The sequence below is a fragment of the Astatotilapia calliptera genome, chromosome 23 (assembly GCF_964374335.1).
Source record: "Astatotilapia calliptera chromosome 23, fAstCal68.1, whole genome shotgun sequence".
Taxonomy (NCBI): Eukaryota; Metazoa; Chordata; class Actinopteri; order Cichliformes; family Cichlidae; genus Astatotilapia; species Astatotilapia calliptera.
Genome location: NC_137443.1, coordinates 49,165,851 through 49,191,427, shown reverse-complemented (window position 1 = coordinate 49,191,427; position 25,577 = coordinate 49,165,851). Strand labels below are relative to the sequence as shown.

At 40.8% G+C, this 25,577-nt stretch overlaps 1 protein-coding gene and 1 long non-coding RNA gene across 3 annotated transcripts; one reads left to right on the top strand and one right to left on the bottom strand.

The window, feature by feature from the left end:
• The first annotated feature begins 1,662 nt into the window (after positions 1-1,662).
• On the top strand, positions 1,663-17,388 carry slx9 (SLX9 ribosome biogenesis factor). Of its 2 annotated transcripts, XM_026158247.2 has the most exons (7): positions 1,663-2,182; positions 2,719-2,839; positions 4,520-4,552; positions 13,260-13,328; positions 15,213-15,387; positions 16,959-17,024; positions 17,117-17,388. In XM_026158247.2, the coding sequence occupies exons 1-7, from the start codon at positions 2,012-2,014 to the stop codon at positions 17,241-17,243; spliced, it is 762 nt and encodes a 253-aa protein (XP_026014032.1). In that variant the 5' UTR covers positions 1,663-2,011; the 3' UTR covers positions 17,244-17,388. The 2 variants fall into 2 exon arrangements, with proteins under 2 accessions (XP_026014032.1, XP_080153481.1); XM_080297355.1 differs by lacking the exon at positions 16,959-17,024 and having other exon boundaries at positions 1,671-2,182.
• Positions 17,389-21,447: 4,059 nt separating this feature from the next.
• On the bottom strand, positions 21,448-23,381 carry LOC145424231 (uncharacterized). The gene is made up of 2 exons (XR_013905252.1): positions 22,669-23,381; positions 21,448-22,209 (listed from the first exon to the last, which is right to left on the bottom strand). It is a non-coding gene; the product is annotated as an uncharacterized LOC145424231 (long non-coding RNA).
• Positions 23,382-25,577: the final 2,196 nt, after the last annotated feature.

Here is a 25,577-nt window from a genome sequence, read left to right as displayed (position 1 = left end):
TGACTGCGGGTGGAAGCTGAAGAGAGCATCTGCTCATGATAAACTGATTATTATGTTATTATATGTTGTAAAGTTGAATATTTTACTTTACACCTATTACTGAAATGCGTGTTCTTAATGTTTTGTCCCCAGTGCCAACATACAAATGTTTAGGAAGACACTTTGTGTAAGTAAAAGCTTTATAACAGCAGAATCATAGCAGAGCTGATCCCGTTAGAAATGCTTCTTATAAAGTAAACGAGTCATTATAAAAAACCTGCTGAATTATTTTATTTTCTATTGACAACAGTAAGTGACTAGACTGAGTTGGTAAAGCTTTGTACTGTCCCACTGTGAACCAGCTGGAGGCTGGAAATGAAGAAGCATGAGCACACCTCCCAACACGGCTGCTTGTGTGCATTTCCCCCACATCCAGCTGCACGAGTTTCTCAGAAAAGTCAAAATGATTGTAGACGATTTGCTTGAGTTCTTATTATCCAGCTGTGTTTCACCATGTCTGTGTTTGTTTACACAGGCACATAATGTACAGTGTAGCACACTAGTGCTGAAAAGACTGGTTATTTTTTATTGCTAAATCCAGCAACAAATAAACATCGTTTTCACGTAATGATGGAACTATTTTATCTTTCATTTTCTTGCATGCTGATGATCTTATTACCTATTAATCCAAGTCTGGGGCATTCTGTTCGGCCCAGAGGAAATATCACCCTGACTTTAACTATGATGTGTAAGTATGTTTGCAAAATCCCTTCTGGTCTCTACTTGTTATTCTCAATAACTCACTTCAGTCATAGCGCTGAATCGATGCTTTTGACTCTTATTACATGAAGGGCCAACTCGCATAAAGCAATGTCCAAAATCATTATTCCTGACAGTGGCAGAGCTGAACAGCCAGAGGTTTACAGGGAAAACCTGCTTCTAACCAAATAAATCCTGAGAAAACTCTAATAAGAGACTCAGGGCAGTAATAATTCGCTTATTTTTCTTTTTTAAATCTTGCATCTTATTTTAGGTTTGTGGGGGCGCTGGAGCCTGTCCTGCTGTCATAGAGAGAAAGCACACCAGTCTATCACTGAGGCAGTTAAACATGCTCACATTGACACTTACATGCGTTCAGTCCCTAATCTCTTTCTCCTTTAACCCACAGTTCAAACCATTCCAAAATAGTCATGCACAAATTATTAAATAGGACGTCCGTAACGTATACGCATTTGTACTTTTACTTGTTTCGTGAGCTATATTTAAGAAGACTAAAATTATTCACATAAATAAATGTTTTGTCATACTGAATTTAAATGTGCAGATGATGTGAATATGAATTGGTTGGCTACCTTTGTGGCTTACTTCCAACTATTGTATAAATAGAAAATAAAATATAAAAAGATGTATCAGAATAAATATTTTGTGCACTCTCCTCGAGTTGCAATGTTAACTACTATTTGTTTTATTTCATCAAACCAAGTTATTCAGCAAATTTAAGGAAGTAATTATTTTCCCATTTTCTAAAAGGTAAAAATAAATAAATAACATAACTTGGTACTAAACCTTTTTTGGAAATTATACCAATATATATATTAAAGTTTTGGAGAACAACTTTTGGAAATTAGTATCACTAGGAACTTTCACTCCTCCTCGTTTTACACCGAGGCACTAAGCTGGTACACCAGTCGCCTCAGAACTACTATAACTACTTCCGGTAGTTATTACCAAAGTAAAATATGTTCAAGCTTCTTATACGCTCTCTAAGTCAGTTAAAATGTTAACACCGTCGATGGCAGCTGCGATGACAGGGGGGAAGTTAAGTACGCGGCGTGTTTCCCATTAAGGAAATACCAAAACCTTGTTTGAGGCAACATGTTCAAAGGAGAGAAAACACTTTTGAAGGCAAAACAGAACGATTTCCGGTGTTAGCTTGGACGACTTGACCTACATTGCACGCTCTCTAATGGAAATATCAACACGAGGGAGTTCGTGTAAGAAGTGGACTTAAAGTTGGTTCGGCGGTATTAAAATGGTTGGGAAGATAAAATATGTTCGGCAGAAGCTTCACCACGAGGCCGTAAAGGTCGATGGGCCGATCGGCTTCGCGCAGCACGGCTCACTGGTGTCTTCTACTGTACGGAAGGATCCTGGTGAACTACTCACAGCAAATCTAAGACTGGGGAGCAAGCCTCACAGACAGGTGTGTGTTTAAAACCATGGACATAACGAACAGTCCAAATCCGTCACTGCCACTTTCTTGGGACGGACGTGACAATATCAACCTTTACCTGACTGAAACTCTTCATATAAGCCATTCCTCTGCAGATGATCTGTTAGCTGGTTGACTCTTTCAAGGATGTTTGATATAAAGGAAGGTTGGAGATTGGCCTATAATTAGCTAAGACTGCTGGGTCTAGAGATGCTTTTTGAGTAAAGGTTTAACTACAGCCAGCTTGAAGGCCTGTGGTACATAGCTGATTATTAGAGATAGGTTGATCATATTTAAGATTGAAGCATTAATTAATGGCAGGACTTCTTTGAGCAGTTTTGTAGGAATGGGTCTAAAAGACACGTTGATGGTTTGGAGGAAGTAATTACTGAATTACTGAGTAACTAATTACCAGCTCGAGACCATTACACTTAGAGACAGACAGAATCACACATTAGGCTCCATTCTAGCACAAATGTGGTGGATAGAAGTCTTTGAGTTATAGATGCACTTTCAAACCCTTGCAGGCGCCTGCGTTGGCATCCTTCCCCTCCAGTGTTTTTGCTGGCACCAAGATCTCTCCTGAAGCTCTGGTACAGACACTCAAGTTTGATGAAGCTCCAGATGTGCCCACACCTGTCACGAAAGGTAAGAGACGTTTGTCCATGTCAGTGTGATGGCTTATTTGATTATTGTATTATGACCCACAGAGGTCAGTGAAGCAAATTAAGGTATCAACTGTAAAGACGGTATAAGTGTGGCTCAGGTCTAAAGCTGCACTGAAGCACACAAAGCTCTGTGTCCTTTGCTTCTGTGCCTGAGTCTTAACCTACATGTAAATAATTCAGAAAATGTATTCCTAATCGGGTAAACTGCTACAGTTAAATGAAAACGATTCATTATTTATTTATATCAGTGACATTTGTAAGGTGTCTGATAGGGCTGGGCGATATGGCCTAAAATTCATATTGCGATATAATTTGAAGCATGTGCGGTAACGATATATATCACGATATACTCTTTTCTTCTGTATAACGTATTTTTCACACTATAAGGCACACTTTGGTAAGTCGCACTGCTTGATGGATCGTCAGAGCATTACGGCTGCCGTAGTGAGGAGCTTCGCGAAGTAATCTGGGTCCAAAACTCCGTCAGTTCAGGTCCCAAAGTCAAACGAACACTGAGAGTTAAAAACTCTCTAAATTCTTTCATCTTTAATTAAATCATCAGCGTTGCTGCTTTACCAGGTCTAATAATTAAGTTTAACATCCATGAAAACAGAATTTATGACATTTAACGGAGTTAGAAGTTAACAGGAAGTTAGCTCGCTAGTTTCCACCTAAACATTTCATAGCATGTTCTGACAGAGAGATTTTTAATTCAAACGTACAGCTCTGCTGCCACTTCCAACATAAATGAAGACAGAAAAATAAACAGCAGTGATGTTTGTAGCGTTACTGAAGTTTGGCTAGCTGGTATATAATGTTGTGCTACGTGATTGCTAGTGACACAGCTATGTTAGCATAACATTAGCACAGTGAAGCTGGAGGATGAACACCAACTTTTTCCACTCGATAAAAGTTAACGTGAGGGATTCTGGTGGTCAGGGACAAATGCAGTCGCATAGCAGGATGCTGTACACGGGGCAAACTTCAGTCAGGAGAACAACTGAGATTATTCATCCACAATACGAGGTTAGTCATTAATATACTGCAACAACATGGGAACAGAGCAGCTGCAGAGAATTCAACATTAATGAATCAATGTTACGGAAGTGGAGGAAGCGCAGTTTTTGGCTTCCCCCATATTTCAAAAGTGCTTCATCTCTTTGCCGTGACTGTCGGCCGCCATCATTTGCAGATGATAATGGTTTTAGCCGCTGCCATGCTTTGACCAAAACAGGCGCAGCTTGATGACATCATCAACATGCGCTATCGCGATAGAGCGGTATAGTCAAAATCTCTATCGTTGGCCAAATTTATATCGTTTCTATCGCCCACCCCTTGTGTCTGACTTATTAAAATGAGTGTTATTAAAATGCTGATGAGAGAAATATTTTGTGTTTGGGACCTAACAGAGCTGCTCGATATGGTTACTTAAGAAATGTACAAAATTTTAAAAAATGGTGTGACAGGAACAAACTATGCTTGAATCTCTGTAAACTGTTGATGTGATTTAGAAATAAAATGAAATTCAGTCAAGTTGTTGAGCTGACTGAGTGTCTCTCTTGCTCAGCTGTGAAGCCAGTTGCAGTTAATCTTAGGTTTATGTGCTCTGGCCCCGGAGTGTAAATGCTGGTTTTCACTCAGTGTTTTGATTTTATTTCAGCATTTGAGAACAACAGAGAAAAAGCAACAACAGGTAAGAAGACTTCAGAATCTCTGTAATTTGAGAATAGAGCAGTTTCAAGTTTGAACTGTACAGAGGCAGAAAAACAGCATAATTGTGTGTGTCTTTTAGGGCTGCCACGATTAGTCGACTAGTCACGATTATGTCGACTATTAAAATCGTCGACGACTGATTTAATAGTCGACGCATCGTTTGAAGCTTTGTAAGATCACAAAGGACGCAGGAATAAGTAGTAGAATTTAAGAGTGTAATAACGGACTGAAACAGAAGATGGCAGCACTGCATGTACAAGGATGCCAGCTGCCGTTAAACCCCGAAGAAGAAGAAGCTGTGTCCCAGAATTCATAGCGCAGCCCAGCGCAGTTGTCAACAATGGCGGCAGCTAGTTAGTTTTAACTTTACTCTTTTTTTTTTTTTTTTTTTTCCTTTTATTAGTAATATAAACATACAAACAAAATGCACCATATATTACAGATTCAGAGAATAAACATTTCTTACATATTAGCAACTTTCATATATAGTGAAAATAAAATATAAAGATGGGGTCACATAAATTAACAGATTATTAACTCACTAAATCAAAATCTTCTACAAAGGAAACAAAAAAAGCAGCCTTTTTCTTTTTAACTAAAGTCAAAGATTTAACCAACAGGTTTAGGTCGTTTTTCCAGTGAGCCAGTGTTGGTTTAATCTTAAAAAAGCGACATTTATGTATAAAATACTTACACAAGATTAATAACACATTAACACCATAATTAGCTTTCTTTTCTTTCAAAAACACTCCAAACATTATCATATTTAAGGTAAATGGGGTAATTTGAATCCCACTGGAATAAAGCCAGGTATGAAAATCCAACCAAAATATTTGTATAAAATTGCACAAAAAGAATAGATGGTCCAAATCCTCCTCTTCTGTTTCACAAAATACACAATTACCCGTTTCTATTTTGAATCTATCACTAAGGAGTCTATTTGTCGGGTAAATTTTATTCAAGATTTTAAATTGGACTTCTTTCCCTTTAGGAGGGATAGGGAAGGTGTCAGTTCTTATTTTTTCAATTTCTTCCCTTTGGAAATCTTTTAATATGTAATTACGTCTAAGTAAATTTGGAGAATAAAGACTCCTTAATGAAGATCTAAGAAACTTATTGTTGTATTTAACATCACAAAATCGAATACCATCTATATATAATTGCCTTAACTTGGGGGAGATGTCAGAATATATTATATCATTTACAACTATGTTTTTAAGTGACAATGGAATGGATTTTATAACCCGATTAAATTTACTTTTAGAACATTGGATATTAAACTTTTGGCAAAAATCTTGATGTCCTAGAACATGTCCTTCCTCATCTACAAAATGGGCAATTGCCCAAACACCTTTTGATAACCAATCTTGAATAAAAATAGATTTTCTGTTCATCAGTATATATCTATTGTTCCAAATTGGGCTATTATGTGGAGTGAAATTATGTTTAAATAACATTTTCCAATAAAGAAGGATCTGTTTATGGAATTCAGAGAGTTTAGCAGGTAGCTTAGTAATTTCAAAGTCACACTTTAGGAGAAAGTCGATACCCCCTAGTGTGTTAAAGACCTTACTTGGTATAAAAAACCAAATGGAGTGTGGATTATTTAGGAAGGATTTTAACCATTTAAGTTTCAAAACACCATTCATTATGTCAAAATCAATTGCGTTTCCACCGCCTTCAATGTATGGTTTAACCAAATCATCTTTAGATATATAATGGCACTTATTCCTCCAAATAAAATTAAAATTCAAGCTATTAATTGTTTTAATAACTTTATTCGATATTGATAAAGAGTAAGCTGGATATATAAATCTAGATAAACTATCCATTTTGGTTAATAATATTCTTCCAAAAATTGTGATGTCTCTTTGTAACCACTTATTTAGGATTGTCTTACATTTGTCAACATTATCTAAAATATTTACTTTTTCTAAGACTTTGTGATCTTTTGAAATTGTGATGCCCAAATATTTTACCTCCTTCTTCACCTTTATATCGTACAGTAATTGTGAATTACACTCCTTTAATGCCAATAATTCACATTTATTTAAATTTAACTTTAAGCCTGAAGCTTTTGAGAATGTAGTGATTATTTGTTTTACCAGGGGAATCTGATGTTCATTTTTTAAGAAAAGAGTAGTGTCATCCGCAAGTTGACTAATTATTAAAGAATTGTCCATAATCTCAATTCCGGCAACGCTGCTGTTTTTAATTAGAATTGCGAGCATCTCCACAACCATTATGAACAACAACGGAGAGCTTCCACACCCTTGCCTAATTCCTCTTTTGACGCCAAATCTTTTACCAGTGCCATAGCCTAATGACACAGAGCTATTTATATCATTATACAGTATATCTATTATCTTCCTAAATTTATCCCCAAATCCAAATCGAGTTAGTGTTTCTAAAATAAAAGGATGTTCTACTGAATCGAAAGCTTTATAAAAGTCCAAGAAAAGAATAAAACTGTCATCACTAATCAGATCATTGTAGTCCAGTAAGTCTAAAACCAATCTGATATTATTATGAATGTTCCTGTCTTTCAAAAACCCTGATTGTGTCTCACTAATTATACTTGAAACCCCTTGTTTGAGCCTTGTTGCAACTGAGCTAGAGAAAATTTTATAATCTGTATTTAATAAAGTTATGGGCCTTAAGTTATCCAATTGTTGTTTATCTTTGTTTGGTTTAGGAATTAATGTAATTAATCCTTGTTTCATGCTAGACATCAATTCTCCCTTTTCAATACTGGCCAGTATAGCTTTGAATAAAATTTCCCGTAAGTCTTCCCAAAAAAATTGGAAGAAATTAACTGTCAGCCCATCTGGACCAGGGGATTTATTAAGTGCCATTTTCTTAACAGATGCATCTAACTCTTCAATTCTGAAGTCAGATTCACATAATTCCTTAAATGATTCATCAATTTTAGGGATCAGATTATCTATTTGATCAAAAAAGACATCACAATCTGCTTGGGAGAACTGTGAGGAGTATAAATTGGAATAGAATGTATAAGTTTCATTCTCCAAAATTTTAGGGTCGTCACATTCAATGCCATCAATTAACAGAGAAGATATAAAATTTCTTTTCTGTCTGCTCTTTTCTAAATTAAAAAAATATGAAGAATTTCTTTCCCCCTCCTCAATCCACTTGGCCCGTGAACGCACAAAAGCTCCTTCTGCTTTATTTAGGTAGAGCTGATCTAATTTAGTTTGCAACTCCATAAGTTTACTCCTTTCTTGGGTATTTAGATCATCTTTACTACAGCAATAAGTAATTTCTTGGAATAATTTACATTCATATTCTCTTTGCTTTTGACTTATGTTTTTACTGAATTGAATACTAAATTCTCTAATTTTGAATTTAATGAATTCCCATTTATTGATATATCCTACAATTAGATGATCAGCCATAATATCTTTTATAATTTTTTTGACTATGTTGCAGTAGTCTTCATTTTGTAAAAGTTTGGCATTGAACTTCCAATAAGTTCTTTTATTTGATTGTCTAATTTCCGATTCTAAGCACAGTTCAATAAAGCAATGATCAGATAGAGGTGCATTTGACATTGCAACTTTTACAGTGTGGCTAAGAATGATGTCACTTCCTAGCCAATAGTCTATTCTAGATTTACAAGCTCCATTTGGTTTAAACCAGGAAAAGCTCTTAATTTCTGGATTTCTTACTCTCCAAATATCTGTCAAGTTGTTATTAATCAAAAATTCTATAATTAGGTTATTTTTTTGTGGTCTACCTGTCCTTGAGGGCCATCTATCAGTCCATTCATCAGGAGTCATATTCCAATCACCACCCATTAAAATGTATTCTGTAGGGTATCGACCTTTAAGTTCAAAAATATTTGAAGTTATATCTTCTAACATAATTTTATTCTGACTTTCATTGTTATATCCATAAACGTTGACTAAAATGAAAAACAAACTTTCAACTCTCATTACAGCAACCAACCAATGACCATTCAAGTCAGTTCGTTGTATTACAAGATCCCCGGGAAAGTTATTGAATAAAATTGCTACACCCCCCGACCTCGTTGAGCCATGGCTAAACAGGATTTTGCTGCCCCATTGGTTTGACCAAAAAGATACATCACTATCAGATAAATGAGTCTCTTGTAGAAAAATACAGTTTGATTTTTTTACCTTTGCAGTACAAAAATAAGGCTTTTCTTTTAACAGATTCTCTTAAACCCCTAACATTTAAAGAACCAAAACAAATGTTAACATTCAACATGAACTATAGACAGAATATCACTCACCACGTGAGAAAAAGAAAAAAAAAAAGTACTAAATGCTGAGCTCCTCAGACCGCGAACAAGTTCCCACTATTTCAGTTTTTGTCATTTTTAGTTCTCCTGTCTTTCCTCAACTTTGCGTCCATCAATGAAGGCATGTGGACCACGAAAGTAGGCTCGTTTACCTGCACGTCTTGCTTCCTCCACCAGAGGCCATAGGCGCTGTCGATCTTGTATGTCCTCCTGCGGCAACATCTCCGCGAAGCTGATGCCTTCTTGCTTGCAGGTTGAAGAGTCTTTGGTGCGCCTCCACAATTCTTCTTTAATTCGCCTCTGTGTGAATAGAATAATGATGTTTCTGTTTCTGCCATCAACTCGTTTCCCTAAGCGGTGGACAATATCAACGGCCTCTTCTAAGTTCAAGTCAGGGGCAATCTTCTGAAGCGTTTGCAAAACCTTCACTCTAATGTTTTCATCTTTGTCTTCCTTCACCCCTTTCAGTTTTAGGCACCACCTCATTCGGTAGCGCTCTTGTTCTCTCACTCTTCTTTTCAAGTCTTCATTTTCTTTAAGCAGCTGTTCATTCGCATTTGCCAGTTTAACAACTTTCAGTTTGCAATCAACTATCTCTGCAGCATTAAACTCTACAGCCTTAGCCAAGCTGGCAACCATAGCTGCACTTTGTTTGTTTTGTTCCTTGATATCCTCCAGTTGTGCTTCAAATTTTTTGTCAAGTCCCATAATGGCTTCAAAAATAGTTTTATTGGAGATATCATCTTCCTTCTCTGAAGATTTTGTTCTTTTCTCCTCTGGCGGTTGTTTTGAAGGAGTTGGCGGCGCCGAGTCTGTTCCCCGTTCTCGCTTGTTTAAGCCCACGTTGGCAGCTTCAGTGCTAGCATAGCCATGGTCACTGACTTTAGCATGCGACGACGTCTTAACAATGGGGTTTGACGGCACAAATTGCAGCTTTGCATTCTTAATAACCTTTTGGGCATCCATAGTTATAGTTCGAGTGGAAAGAGAATAAAGTTACTTAGTAAATTTTGCAGTCTTTCGGAGCTCCTGAAAAAACACGACTGTTCAAGCCGCCATCTTGGGGCCTCACCTTTAACTTTACTCTTATTATTCTTTCTGGGTCACAAAATAAACGTTTAACATATTTTCAGGCGAGAATGTAGCTGTGTGAACCTCAAATATCTGCTCAGTTTATCAAGACACCACATATTTTCAAAAGCGCTCCGACGTTTTCGGAGACGTCTGTTACCCACTAGCTCCAGGGCTCGCAAAATCGCTAGCCCGACGTCCCGGAGCTAGCGATATCTCCAGTCAGGCGACCAAAATCTATCTCAGCCCCACCCGTTGGGTTATCATATAGCCCGACGGGCGGGGCTGAGATAGATTTTGGTCACCTGACCAGAGATATCGCTAGCTCCGGGACGTCGGGCTAGCGATTTTGCGAGCCCTGAGCTCGATAGCTAGCCGGGGGCAAGGTCACTAGAGCCGTGAGAACACCGGACTCCTGGCAAATCTTTTTCAAACCCACCGCTGTCTTTCGCTACTCAGGTTAAACATGATATATAAGTCACTTAGATAACTTAACAATGTTATTGTTTGGCTTTCTTTAGTATTTTATTTGTTCCTGAGTAAATCGGTTTGGCTGAGATTAAAGTTTTTGCACAGCTAAAACTGTCAAGCAGACAGCTGATTATCAGAAGTGTGAGATGCTCCAGAATATACTCCGGTGTCCTGTTATATTTTAGAAAGCAAGGAGTTTATTAAACTTCACCGAAACAATCTGCAAATTTAATTAAAAATTAATAAACTACCATCTTGTCTTTATTTTTAGTTAGCACAGACCTTAAACACTTCAAGCTGTAAGCTAATGATAGTTATATAAGAGCAGATGCTGCTGGTGCAATAAGCTGTAGTTTTACGTCCAATGGATGATGATCTGATTAGTCGACTAATCGCAAAAATAATCGGTGACTAGTCGACTATCAAAATAATTGTTTGTGGCAGCCCTAGTGTCTTTAATGAGCCTGTTTTGGTTCTTCCGTGTATATGAAGGCCTCCATGAAACTGTTGAAATGCTCGTCACTACTTAGAGTCGTCTAAAGCAGCTGCAAAGCTGTGATGTGCTGAACCAGTCTTCTCTCTCCCTGCTGTGGTGTTGTTTTCTCATTTGCCTTCAGCTGTTCGATATCACTTACTCTGCAGTGTGTGCGGTGTGGTGGATGTACGACGGTTAGGTGGAGAACTCGTCTTCTGCCCACCTCAATCACAGAGATCCATTTCATCTGACAGTGGAAAAATGAGGCTCCCAGTGGGAACAGTGGTGGTAAAGCATGCCCCCTGCCTAACAAACACACTGGAAACCCCCACCTACTTGTGAAAGATTGGATTTCTCCACCTGTGCTCACAGTTGTAGCCAGTGGCAGATGCTTATCTTTGCCTGTTCTGTTGAAACACTTGTGTTGTTTGGTGCTGTGCTGGTAGATAAAGGCCTGCTAGGATGTCTGCACTGTTCACAGTGTGGAGATAACATGCCTGTCTGAACAACACTGGCTGACATACAGTGGGGTAAATAATTATTGGATGAGCAGCAGGTTTGCACACATCTCAGGGGGATTTTGGCCCACTCCACTTGACAAACAACTCCACGCTTCAGCTCCCTCCACAGATGTCCTGGAGCATTGACGTTTGGAGACTGGGGAGCCTTTAATGGGCCTCTTCCTTAGCCTGTCTGTTGTTGCCTTGGTTGGTATTTTGTCTCTCCATTACATTTAAACATGATAAAAATGATAGACAGCTCATTCTTTGTAAGTGAGCAAACGTACAAGATGTTGAGTTAGGCATGTCTCCCCATCGCTAGCTTAAACAAGTCCTTGGCAGTTCCTGTTATATAAAATATATAAAAAAATTCCCCACTTGCCCCTGTGGGCGGTCAATCCTTCAAGCTCGGGTCCTCTACCAGAGGCCTGGGAGCTTGAGGGTCCTGCGCAGTATCTTAGCTGTTCCCAGGACTGCGCTCTTCTGGACAGAGATCTCCGATGTTGTTCCCGGGATCTGCTGGAGCCACTCGCCTAGCTTGGGAGTCACCGCACCTAGTGCTCCGATTACCACGGGGACCACCGTTACCTTCACCCTGCACATCCTCTCGAGCTCTTCTCTGAGCCCTTGGTATTTCTCCAGCTTCTCGTGTTCCTTCTTCCTGATATTGCTGTCATTTGAACCGCTACATCGATCACTACGGCCGTCTTCTTCTGTTTGTCTACCACCACTATGTCCGGTTGGTTAGCCACCACCATTTTGTCCGTCTGTATCTGGAAGTCCCACAGGATCTTAGCTCGGTCATTCTCCACCACCCTTGGGGGCATCTCCCATTTTGACCTCGGGACTTCCAGGTTATACTCGGCACAGATGTTCCTGTACACTATGCCGGCCACTTGGTTATGGCGTTCCATGTATGCCTTGCCTGCTAGCATCTTGCACCCTGCTGTTATGTGCTGGATTGTCTCTGGGGCATCTTTACACAGCCTGCACCTGGGGTCTTGCCTGGTGTGATAGACCCCAGCCTCTATGGATCTTGTACTCAGAGCTTGTTCTTGTGCTGCCATGATTAGTGCCTCTGTGCTGTCTTTCAGTCCAGCTTTGTCCAGCCACTGGTAGGATTTCTGGATATCAGCCACCTCCTCTATCTGCCGGTGGTACATACATGCAGGGGCCTGTCCTTCCATGATGGTTCCTCGTCTTTTTTAATTTGCTTCGTATTTCGCCGCATGTCTTCACAGAACAAATGTGGACTCACTCAGCCTTAATGTTAAACAAGAGGGAGTTGTTATGGAATTTAAAACACCAACATATAGTCAGTAGATTTTATTTAAAAGTGTTTATATTGACAGAATACTGCATCTCTAATGTAATTAACCCCAATATGAGCAGTAGTGCACCGTATACCAGAACACACTGACTGGGTAAAGCTGCCTGTGTGGGCGCTTCATGGGTCAGTGTTGACCTAGCTTTTACTTTAGTGCTGGGCACTGCTATGATTTAAAAAAGGGACGTAGAGCAAAGAACAGCATGTTTGAAGCTGCTGCTAAAGCATGGATCAATAAGCTTCAATATATTTCTGATGCTGTTGCAGCTACAGGGACAGGACTGCTCAGAGCCTCTACAACCTTTTGTCTTCACTCTTTCATTTCCAAAAGGAAAGAACTGTGTTTCTACGTTGGGTTAACCCTGCATGGGTTTTGGTCCTGACACGTGCACGGAGTGTCAGCGCTGGTTTATGCAGCACGAAGCTTTGTTTTCTGTTCACGAAGGAAGGTTTGCAGCCATCTTTGATGAGTCGCATAAAGCTGCCTCTCATAGGCCCCTCCCACTGTGCTGTTATATCGACTGATATTCCTGTTTGTGTGTGTTTGTGTTTCTACAGGCACAGAAATCAAGAAAATGCAGTCAAAGAAAGAAAAGATGAAGGAGAGGAGGGAGCGGTGGCTCAGCAGTGAGTTCACATGGACACAACAATGTAACCTGCTCTTATTTAGTCTGGCAGCTGTGGTTCAGTCGTACAGCTCCATTTCTTACCAAAAATCTCAGGCCAACACGTATTTTCATCTGAGTGAACAGTCCAAACACACTCTGGAGTCTGCCACGTTGGGACCTGTGTTCATTCTTATTAATGTAATATTTTTGTCAGTGTCACTTCACTATTACACTGTTTTAATTACTGAGTTAGGGTTAGTTTGCAGGGAGGCTGAGGTGAAGGTACTGGTGTCTGATCGCTCTGTGCTCGAGCCCCACTGTGGTCCACAAACTCTTCAAAAACATCAGAAACAACAATGGCAGGTTTCGATCTGCCGTCCAGAGGGACCTGTGTACGGTCCAGGTGTCGCATCAGTGCTGCTAGAACTGAATTCAAAGCTCGTGAAAAAACAGTCGGACGCGTCGTTCTGTGGAGAAGGTGAACCCGTCACACTCCACTCACCGTGGACACGCGTGTTTGGAAACTGTGTGTTTGTGTGATCTTAGTTGTTTTCATGTAACACAGATTATTAAAGGTTTTAAAAACGACATCTTCTTCCAATTAGGAATCTTCTCTCCGTGATCATTTCAGCTAATTGGGATTAGCCTGTAACAGTAGCCCTGTGATGAGCCAATCAATTCGTCAGTAACACAACACGTCTCCTCTTCAGGCGTATAATTAGTTACTAATGGCTTCATGTCTCAGCCCTGCTGAAACCCTAAACCAGCTCCACAGTGGATCGTCCCAGTGTTACAGTCTGGGCTCCACTGGCCAAGGACATCCAGCTTTCACTTTAAATGTAAAGCTTGAATGGACACGTTAGGGAAAGAAGATTCATTTCCAGGAATTGCTAAACTTAAAGTAATTCTGATGCTTGGGGAGTAAGAAGTATGGTAAATGGCCTGTATTTATGTAGCGCTTTACTAGTCCCTAAGGACCCCAAAGCGCTTTACATATCCAGTCATCCACCCATTCGCACACTGGTGATGGCAGCTACATCGTAGCCACAGCCACCCTGGGGCGCACTGACAGAGGCGAGGCTGCCGGACACTGGCGCCACCGGGCCCTCTGACCACCACCAGTAGGCAACGGGTGAAGTGTCTTGCCCAAGGACACAACGACCGAGACTGTCCAAGCTGGGGCTCGAACCGGCAACCTTCCGATTACAAGGCGAACTCCCAACTCTTGAGCCACGATCACCCCTGTAATATGCAGTACATACTTTAATGGTTTGTTTCCACATCACTGGGGCTCAGCTGTTTGACAGGAGAATGAATCCTGGTACTTGGTCGTCAGCTGTGGAGAGTTTAGTTGGCATGAAGGTTCCTTTGGGATCAATACTTCTTATTGTTTTGGTAGACACGCCGCTCATTTTCACTGTGATGCCAGAAAATAGTTTGAAAAGAATTAAGTGACAGTAAAATGGATAAAACCCTCCTGTTAAAGTACCACAGAGGCTTTCTTCATGTGCAACGGTCTGCATGTGTGATGTCACAGAGCTGCCATCACAGAGCGGCTGAGAACGCCGTCGCTCACAGGTTCGGCTTGTTGTTGTCAGCCGTCCCTCGTCTTTATTCTGTAGTCTGCAAACACTGTCTGCGTGTGTTACTCAATGTAACATCTCAGTTTAAATCAACTTTGACATGTTTAAGTTCACATGTGAGAGATAACGGTGTCATTGCACAGTCCTACGTGGTACAATAGCACAATGACACTGATAACTGTCCCACGACGGCACATCACAGTGACTTCAGTAATAAAATGAAGAAGAATAAGTGTATGTTATATAGAAACCTCACATCTTGTACTGACATTTCCTGTTACTATATGTCTCACTGTAATAATTTTGCTGCTGTTTCTCAGAGATCAGCTCCATTAAGCAGGCGAAAGAGCTCCAAGCAGCCGAGGTCCGGAGACAGGCCACTCCTGTAGTGGGAGACATGAGGCCGCTGGCTGACGCCTTACCGGATCTCTCTCAGCTCATCTCCCCAGCTTCCACAGCCCCCGTCGCTTGCCGCAAAAGCAGGAAAATCAAAGTGTAAGTGCCAAGGTGACCGCTGAGCAAGCCAGGCATCAAGTGTCAACATGACAGTTGTTGATTATCAAGTGCAGCGTCCCAAAGTGATCCCGTTTCTTTTGTCCTTGAAGACAGCAAATCAGGACTAATGGCATGTTTGTGGCTGATGAGGCTTCATCTACTGGCTGCTCTCACTTGTGTTCGCTGTCCGTTTCTTAATGACCAAATATTTTAGTAGAAATGAGCAGAGGTTGGAAAAATGAGCTTACTTTGGGCTGATCAGGCCAAAATAAGACGTTTTATTTCAATAATAAAGAGATTTTCTAAGCTTAACTGTTTTCCGCAGGCGTGTCCATCAGTGCCTGCTATACTGACACAAAATGAATTATGGACCATCGCACGAGCACCACTGTTTTACTGCTGACACAGGCCTGCACTTACATCTTTTGCTGGACTCGGATGAGTCGTCAGTCCAGTCAGTTTTTTCCATTGTCACCATGGTTCACCACAGTCCTCAGAAACTTTGTCATCTTTGTACACTGATGTGCTGGTTTTCACATCTTTAGTCTCAATCACTTTCTTTGTATTTTAGAGAATTTGTACTTCACTTTGTTCTGTCGTGTTCATGATGAGTGACAAAAAAAACAAACCTTGAACTGTAAATTTGTTATTCAAGCAGCAGTAATCAGGCCTGGGTTCATCTAGGTCAAAGTTCAACTTTAACACTATTCAGTAATAACAACAACAATGATAAGAAGAAGAATATCAAAAGCAAACACTAAGTGATGCTTTCATTTGGATCAGTGTCAGATATCTCCTAAGTACAGTCAGCTGACTCATGACCACAGGTCTGTCTGAGAGAGGGAACCTTTAGTAATTAAATGAGCTTCAATGTCTGTCCTCGTCTGTCCCCATATGTGCCTGTCCTGTCCCCGACTGTCCCTGTCTGTCCCCCGCTGTCCCTGTCCTGTCTCTGTCTGTCCCCCGCTGTCCCTGTCCTGTCTCTGTCTGTTTCCATCTGTCCCTGTCCTGTCTCTGTCTGTCCCCCGCTGTCCCTGTCCTGTCTCTGTCTGTCCCCATCTGTCCCTGTCCTGTCTCTGTCTGTCCCCATCTGTCCCTGTCCTGTCTCTGTCTGTTTCCATCTGTCCCCGTCCGTCCCTGTCCTGTCCCCGACTGTCCCTGTCCTGTCCCCCGCTGTCCCTGTCCTGTCTCTGTCTGTTTCCATCTGTCCCTGTCCTGTCTCTGTCTGTCCCCATCTGTCCCCGTCCGTCCCTGTCTGTGCCCATCAGCTCCATTTCTTTTTCCTGGCCTACGTCAGATGTCTTGCAGAGTTTGGGTGGAGCTACCTGAAGGAGCAGCTTCTCCCACAGACTGTGATAAAAACATCTTTAGTTTGATTTACACTCTGTGGTCATGTGACCACCACACACTGATGTCAAAGCAACATTAAAGTAGTGACTGCCTGATAAATAAACCCCGCAGCGTTTCCCTGCTGTGTGGAAGACCAGTAGGAGACACCATTAGAAGAAACTGTCCACTGTTCTTGATGTGTTAAAGTGTCCCCATGTCTCTGTCCGATGTCCTCCCTTTAGCCCGGTGAAGAGACCAGAGCCCACAGATTTCAGTCAGATGAAACGCTCACAGAAACGCAGACTGCTGTAAGAGTTTTCTTTCTTTCTTACAGTGATTGAGAGCCAGACTACACTCCTGTGTGGAAATCCTCTGCCACTCTTCTTTATTGTTTTTACAGGGAGACTGAGACCAGCAGGTTCAGCAAAGCAGTAAGGACGCTCTCAGGTAAAACCAACCCTCTGGCTGATATCGGTGAGCTGCTGAGGAAGAAGATGAGACAGGAGGAAGAGCAAAGCTGCGTTTAGCAAGATCCCAAAGCTGGACTGTGGGAGGCTGAAGAGTATCCACACACGAACATTTCTAACTGTCAGCGAACAGCAACAACCCTGATACCTGTGAGTGACACAGCAGGGTTTCTCTGAAATAATAAATCACAACATTCAGACCCAACATGTTCTGTTTCATTTCTCCTACAAGGTCACAAACTTTAATCACTGTGTTCATTAAAAATAATAATAACATCCCAGGATGTGTACTTTCAGCTGCTTGCCTGTGAATAAGGCCTGACAGTAGTGTTCAGACTGTCACCACATGCACATACCTCTAACATACAGAAATGTGGATGCTTCTGATAATTCCCCTTTCTCTCAGCCTGGTGTGTTCCCAGGAATGTGGCACATGTCTCCGTGCTGACTCTCCGCTGTAGATGCAAATGAAATAACAGTGTGAAACCCAAGTCTGACTTACAGGAAATGCAGAAATCAGAAGAGAGAAGACATAAGTAATGTCAAGGCAACGTGCTAGCTTTGATGTGTGATTTTAGCTTCTGCTCTTTTTTAGACTCTTCTTCATTAATTCTTAATAAATGAAATGAACGAATGAAGGTCTGGATTTGACTCCCAAGTATTTAATTTGCAATTAAAGACATTTATGTGAAGCCACAACATACGATCAAGGCTCTGAATGCACCGAAGGACAAACCAAACATTACAGGAGTGAATGACAGAAAGAAGAAGAGCACAGTGAACAGGAAACGGCCTGGGCAGTGATGCCAGGATTCTGTCTGTGGTTCAAAATGCAAACAAACTCCTACATGTCATTCTGTACACGGCTGTACTACAAACTGGGGTTAATGGTAAGTCAGAGCTTTGCTTTCTGCTTTTATTTAAACAGCTAAATCACATTAGTCGTTTATGCTTAACACTAAACCGGGTCTTAAACGGGTTATATTTAGAGTTTCAATCCAAAAGCACCACCTCATAATTCAATTACATTTACAGCATATGTTCAATGTGCTGCAGAACCTGTGCTGGGGATAAGCGTAGGGATCATGTTGAGAGCCGTCTGACCTCATGTGACCCATATGAAGGCTCTCACAGTATGGATCAGTTAGAGAGACAATGCTACTGTATGAAAGCCATCCAGTTAATAAATGTATTCCTTTGTTTCCAGAGTCATCGACTCGCACCCCACCCCCCACCCGAAGCCCTTTTATAATTAGAGGCAAGAAAAACCTAATCAATACAAAGTCCGGTGCTGCCATTAGAACTCATTAATAATGAATCTATGGGACGAGCGCAGTGTTGAATTAAAGTAACCAGAGCTCATTGTTAGCAGCCTCCAAATGAAGTGAATATATGAAGCACGGCGCTTCCCAGGCTTGTATCTGTGAATCCACTGTTCTCAGATCTCACAGCCTTAAACTGCAAGCACAAATATTTCATGACCAACAGACACAAACGCAGCTATGAAAGAACACAATCGCAATTCAAGTGTGGCAGTGAATGAACTGTGACAACAACAACAACAATAGTGCCTGAAAGGCTACAGATGCTGGGTTCACTAGGACAAAGCAAAGTGATCCAATGCGTTAGGAGAATTTAGTGGAGGCTGGGTCTGTAGCCCATGTGCTAATGACTTATTTTAAAGTTACAGTCAGATTCAGGCACCAAACCTAGTTCAGTTTAGGAAAAGATTTAAGTTTCAGTATAAATACTTTCAGAATATGAAATATCCAGGTGTTCTTACTTCAAGGTTAGAACTCCTGAAGGTACGTTTCTCTCACTACTGCAGTATAACTCTCTACATCAGGGGTGGGGAGCTCCAGGCCTCGAGGGCCTGATTCATTCCTTGCCAGGCCTCTGGAGAACTTCAAGACGTGTTGAGGAGGTCATTTAGCCATTTGAACCAGCTGTGCTGGATCGAGGACACATCTAAACCCTGCAGGACACCGGCCCTCGAGGCCTGGAGTTGAACACCGCTGCTGACACAGCAGAGCTTCTTTCTAAGCCTGTATCAGTGCTGCTGGCCTCTCTTTAACTGTCCCTCGCTCTGATCTTAAAACCAGATGTGCTTTTGAGGTTGTTGCACCCAAACTGTGAGACTGCCTCTCTCTGTTTGTTTCAAGCGATGTGTGTGAATGAGGCACGTTGTATAAAGCGCTGTGTGATTTTACCCTTAATCTTTTCTCTTCATGCATACATGCGTGTGTGTGTGTACAGGGAGTGCAGAATTATTAGGCAAATGAGTATTTTGTCCACATCATCCTCCACATGCATGTTGTCTTACTCCAAGCTGTATTTGCTCGAAGGCCTACTACCAATTAAGCATATTAGGTGATGTGCATCTCTGTAATGAGAAGGGGTGTGGTCTAATGACATCAACACCCTATATCAGGTGTGCATAATTATTAGGCGCAAAATAACTGCCCATGAACTGAGAAAAGTCAAGCGTGCAGCTGCCAAGATGCCACTTGCCACCAGTTTGGCCATATTTCAGAGCTGCAACATCACTGGAGTGCCCAAAAGCACAAGGTGTGCAATACTCAGAGACATGGCCAAGGTAAGAAAGGCTGAAAGACGACCACCACTGAACAAGACACACAAGCTGAAACATCAAGACTGGGCCAAGAAATATCTCAAGACTGGTTTTTCTAAGGTTTTATGGACTGATGAAATGAGAGTGAGTCTTGATGGGCCAGATGGATGGGCCCGTGGCTGGATTGGTAAAGGGCAGAGAGCTCCAGTCCCACTCAGACGCCAGCAAGGTGGAGGTGGAGTACTGGTTTGGGCTGGTATCATCAAAGATGAGCTTGTGGGGCCTTTTCGGGTTGAGGGTGGAGTCAAGCTCAACTCCCAGTCCTACTGCCAGTTTCTGGAAGACACCTTCTTCAAGCAGTGGTACAGGAAGAAGTCTGCATCCTTCAAGAAAAACATGATTTTCATGCAGGACAATGCTCCATCACACGCGTCCAAGTACTCCACAGCGTGGCTGGCAAGAAAGGGTATAAAAGAAGAAAAACTAATGACATGGCCTCCTTGTTCACCTGATCTGAACCCCATTGAGAACCTGTGGTCCATCATCAAATGTGAGATTTACAAGGAGGGAAAACAGTACACCTCTCTGAACAGTGTCTGGGAGGCTGTGGTTGCTGCTGCACGCAATGTTGATGGTGAACAGATCAAAACACTGACAGAATCCATGGATGGCAGGCTTTTGAGTGTCCTTGCAAAGAAAGGTGGCTATATTGGTCGCTGATTTGTTTTTGTTTTGTTTTTGAATGTCAGAAATGTATATTTGTGAATGTGGAGATGTTATATTGGTGTCACTGGTAAAAATAAATCATTGAAATGGGTATATATTTGTTTTTTGTTAAGTTGCCTAATAATTCTGCACAGTAATAGTCACCTGCACACACAGATATCCCCCTAAAATAGCTCAAACTAAAAACAAACTAAAAACTACTTCCAAAAACATTCAGCTTTGATATTAATGAGTTTTTTGGGTTCATTGAGAACATGGTTGTTGTTCAATAATAACATTATTCCTCAAAAATACAACTTGCCTAATAATTCTGCACTCCCTGTGTGTGTGTGTGTGTGTGTGTGTGTGTGTGTGTGTGTGTGTGTGTAACCAACATAACCAGATCAGGTCATCCCAGCCGGACCTGCTCAGCTCTGATTGAAGTCTGTGTTCACATAAATAAAGTGTTGATGAATCCAGACATAAATATATTTCATTAGCTTAACTCACTTATGTAAAGACAACTTTAGTTAAACCAGTGAAACTTTGCAGCTCACACTTACCTGACTGACACTAGTGAGGCAGTCGCTGGGTTTTATTTTACTAAACCCGCTTTAAGTGGTATAACCGTAGAATATTTAAGTTGACTTACTACACCAGGATATGCCCACAGCTTCCACACAGTGTAGTTAAGTAAACTGAAATGACAGCACTTTAGTGGAACAAACGTTTGTTTACTCTGCTGAGTATCAGTGAACATGTTCTTTCTTCCTCACCGAGCTTAATGTTTAACAGTTTTCACTAAAACTGTTAAACTGTTAAAAATAGAAACACTTTTCCTATAATAAGCAGGAAAAGTGTTTCTATTTCACTCTCACATGAATGCGGTTATAGCTGCCATTTTCTATGCTGCTTTAAATTTGTTACTGTTGTCAAACCAACAACAAATGGACTCGTAGCAGAAAGGAAGTGGAGAGAAACAGAAAATGCATAGAGTAAATATATTTACTTTGAATCTGTTGTCTGTTAATGTGAAAAAGCTAATCACCAGCTTTACCCTTCAGCTCGAACAACCACCAGCTGTCATTAATATTCTAAGATAAACTCCCAGAACCAGAGGAAACACTGGAGTCAGTTTATGAGATTGTAAAAAACTGAATATACTTTCTCTGCCTCTAAATATGATCAAAACATGCAATCAACAAAAACCTTCTGGACTTGTTGGACCTGCACAAACCCAGAGAAACTTTCAAACAATATTTCAAAGGGTTACACAGTGCTGTGCCACAGGAAATACTTCAGTCAATTCATTTCCTCACTTGCTCCACTCTCCGTTTTATTTCTTTCCTCTTCCCTGACCGACATAAAAGGAAAACCTCACGTGAACAAGTGGAAAGTCTGTTAAAACACATCCAGACATCGTTTCAAAGCGCATTAGTAGCTCAGTGTGTGGATCCATTCAGTTTGTTTTTTACCACCTGAGCTTTCGTCGAGAGACCGTTTCCGTCACAGTTCTTTGTAAAACCTCAGATGTGTACTTCAGCTTTGTGGGGAGGCTCCAGTCCAGTAAGTAAACGAGGCCAAACAAAACAGCGACTGCATCTGCAGTGTTACCAAGGTCATGCAGCATTTCAGCATCTTCAGTGATTACTCCAACATCTTCAAGGTCACCGGTGGGTTCTGCTCCTTCCTTCCTTATGGTAAGATTCCCAGGATCTGCCGCATTGCCTCCTGGTTCTCCTCAGCATCCTCAAAAACAAAAGAAATAAACCTTCAGCCAGAACACAAACCACAGTAAATATCTGGTGTAGCTTTCCAGCTGTGCTAACATCCACTTTTGGCCTGTTGGTATCTGTTCCCAGCCATGGATAAGACAAAGGCTGCACTGGAAAACTCAACAGCACATCCGCTAAAACATTTGTTAAATGTTAGTCTATAAATTCTTAATGTTGGTGAGAATAGATCTTTACTGCATGCAGTTGTCCTGAGGGAAGAACAGATATTCTGTATTTCTGTGCATGCACCCCAACAGGGTTTATTCTGTGGGCCATCTGTTCTGATCCCAGGAAGAAATGAAAATAAAAATACTTTATTAATATCAATGAGGAAAAGAATGAATAATTAATAATCAATTAAATTAAAAATGTAAACATCATCACAACATTCAAAAAAGCTAAATCTGTGGAAAGCAGAGGTCACTAAACTTACCATGTACGCCTTTATGAGGGTTTCTGGGTCTTCATTGAGATAAACAATTACACAAGCTCTTTTAACTTCGTTGGTATCATCCTGCAGCGTGTAAGATTATTGTGCAGTAAATAACACAAGAAAAAAATAAAAAGAAATAAAAAGAAGAAACACAAACACCAAAACTGACATTTTTTATAGTTTCTGTAGCTGAAACAGTTCACATCTTAATTTCATGGAGTTTTTAGGGAGAGAGACAGGAACAAACGCCAAACAAGCATGCATTATTCAGAATAATAAAAATGAAATGAGTAACAGTTGCATTCACACAATAATTACAGAGTGAATAAAAATATGTCAGTGAACTGAAGTTTGTTAAAAACAAACACACCTCGTCTGCCATGATGTTCTTAATGTTTTGTCCAGCAGCTCCTCCTTTCATTAGCTGCGCGGAGAGGTGGTGTAGCCGCTGCATGAAGCTGGATGTCAGGGGTGATGCTGCAAACATTTAATCGTTACCATATATGGCGCCGCTGCTGTCCAATGAGAAGCGCAGCCCTGAAGCATCCAGAGGAGTTTTGAACCTTCACGCTCTGCAGGCGCCGTCACACCGAGGAGGCTTCAGCGCCGTCACGCAGCTCGCTGTGAGTAGCTCTCATTAGTTCATTGGTTGGTTTTCCAGCCTCCTGTCAGTGTTGTCAGAGCGCGCGGTCAGTAAACAGGACAAGAGCTTTAGCAAGAAAGCATCAGGTTAGTCATGTTGCTTAAAATGTGTCTTTTATTCTGAACTTTAGGAACCCGTTTTCTTTAATTACTGTCTTTTTTTTAATCCTTTTACTTTGGCGCGAGTGCTTGGAAGTGCGCAGACGCACGCGGTGCACTAAGCTGGGGCGGACAGCTAAAATATAACAAATCAGTCAGTCGATCAATATTTAGGGGGAGGTCACACGAACCGACCTCTAGCACAGGTTTGGCTCCCTGCTGTGACACGTGTGTGTCTAATTAAATAGCGTTGTAAACAAACAAACAAACAATGGTTAATATTTCGCTCTTTTTGTTCACATGGAATATCATTAGAGCTTAGATTCATATTTGAAATATGATCCTTCATATTATTTGAATCTGCTGCATCACAGAAATACTGCCATCAGTCTAAATATGGAGATCTGTGAATCTTCCCTCAAACTCGGGTTTTTCTGTCTACAAATGAAATTAACAAAGTTTTGTGATTTTCAGCCTTTGTTGCCTCATAGAAAAAAATTTTTTTGACAGGTTTGTGCAGTAAGTACAGTGAGTACTTATGGAAGAAGTAATCATTGGGTTTCATATTCAGTGCTTACAGAAAACGATAGGTTCACATTTTCCCTCAGCTTGCCTCACTCGATGATGGGCCTGGGTTATACAGGGGCTGGCTGCAGTTCAAACAGCTGATGCTATGTGTTGGTACATTCATACTGCAGTGTCTGTGTGTTTCTGTGCCGCTGCCTCCGTCCAGCTTTTCATCCCTGCTGTAGTTCAAATTGAAACTTATGGTTGACGTCAGAATTTCCTGTAAAGCTGAGCAGCTTCTTCTGTGCAGCATCAGTCTGACTTTCACTCTTGCTGTAAAGGACAAGAAATGAAGAGGAAAACGTGACTCTATTAATATCCTACATGTCACATTTATTAAAAGATATTTACAATATTCTTGTAAAAGCAAAAAGAGCCTCAGGATGAATCATGTCTGTCCCTGAGGGTGACAGCACAGACAAAGAAACAGTGCGGAGCATGTAAAGGTTAAAGGGGAGCTGGCAGGCTGTAGCTGTGGGTGCAGCGTTGGTCCGTCCAGGCTGATATGAGCCAGCTGGAATATTTCTGATCATCATGTGAAACATCTCCTCGCTGTCGGATGATGTTAATAAACGTTTTTGGATACAACACTTCACTTTTCATGTGAACGGCATCAAATACGTCACCTCCAGGAGACACTGACTAAGTCTTTATGATCATCCCCACATTCAGAATATTATCACATCTATTTTCTTTGGCTGCACTGAGCCTTCACACTCCTGTGGGACACTCAGTGGGCTTGTTTGGAGCGACTCATATTCTGAAAGTTTTTTTAAAAAGGATCTAATTGAAAAATAAAACATAGCCGTCATCAGAAGCATTAAAGTAAGCGCTCATATGACTTCCATGATGCTTCCTCATAATTTCCCTGTTGAAACTAAAAAAAGAGCATGGGATGTATTCAGCCACAGAAGCTAGTTACCTATTAGTTTAGTAAACAAGTATTTTCATTTGTTTTCCATTAGTCCATTGATCAATCGAGTAATCTGATTTCTTTTCCTTATTAATGAATAGTAATAAATATTCAAAAGAAAAAACAGGCATTTCCAAATGATCTGTCGTTGGTTTCAGTTTTTGAAAGTTTTAAACTGTAACTGCATGCAACATCTGTCCAAATACACTAATACAGTATTTACATTAAAGCCTTATTAAAGTTGTATTTTTTAAAGGAAATGTTTTCTTAATTGTAAAAATAAATATAGTAATGTCAAATAATATGAGCTATACATGCATAACAAGCGTTCTCTGTTAGGAGGCTCACTGGCATTAACCGGAGCCTAAAACTGTTTTCAGCAGTTTGTGTGCTGCTGAAAACAGGACATGATGACGGTGTAGACGTTAATGTGTCCAACTGGACAACGCTCAGAGATTTTCTGTACTTAGATTTTTTTGTGAAAAAATATTTTATTTTTATATTTTTAAAATATGAAGCCAATTTAATAACAGAGTTGTTTTTTTTATTTCACTTTTAATCTGAAAAATGTTACAAAAGCCTTGAAATAAATATGGTCTCGTACATCTCTTTAGACTCAGCGCTGTTTCCTGCTTCCATGTAAAGTAGGATGGCTGCTGTCAGCCTTCAGCACGCTGACCTGACCATA

What these genes read in the sequence shown, in the direction of transcription:
- slx9 (XM_026158247.2), top strand. Translation starts at nt 2,012, where the DNA reads ATGGTTGGGAAGATAAAATATGTTCGGCAGAAGCTTCACCACGAGGCC. An exon ending in GCCCACACCTGTCACGAAAG is followed by an intron (nt 2,840 to 4,519) that starts GTAAGAGACGTT and finishes ATTTTATTTCAG; the next exon opens with CATTTGAGAACAACAGAGAA. An exon ending in CAGAGAAAAAGCAACAACAG is followed by an intron (nt 4,553 to 13,259) that starts GTAAGAAGACTT and finishes GTGTTTCTACAG; the next exon opens with GCACAGAAATCAAGAAAATG.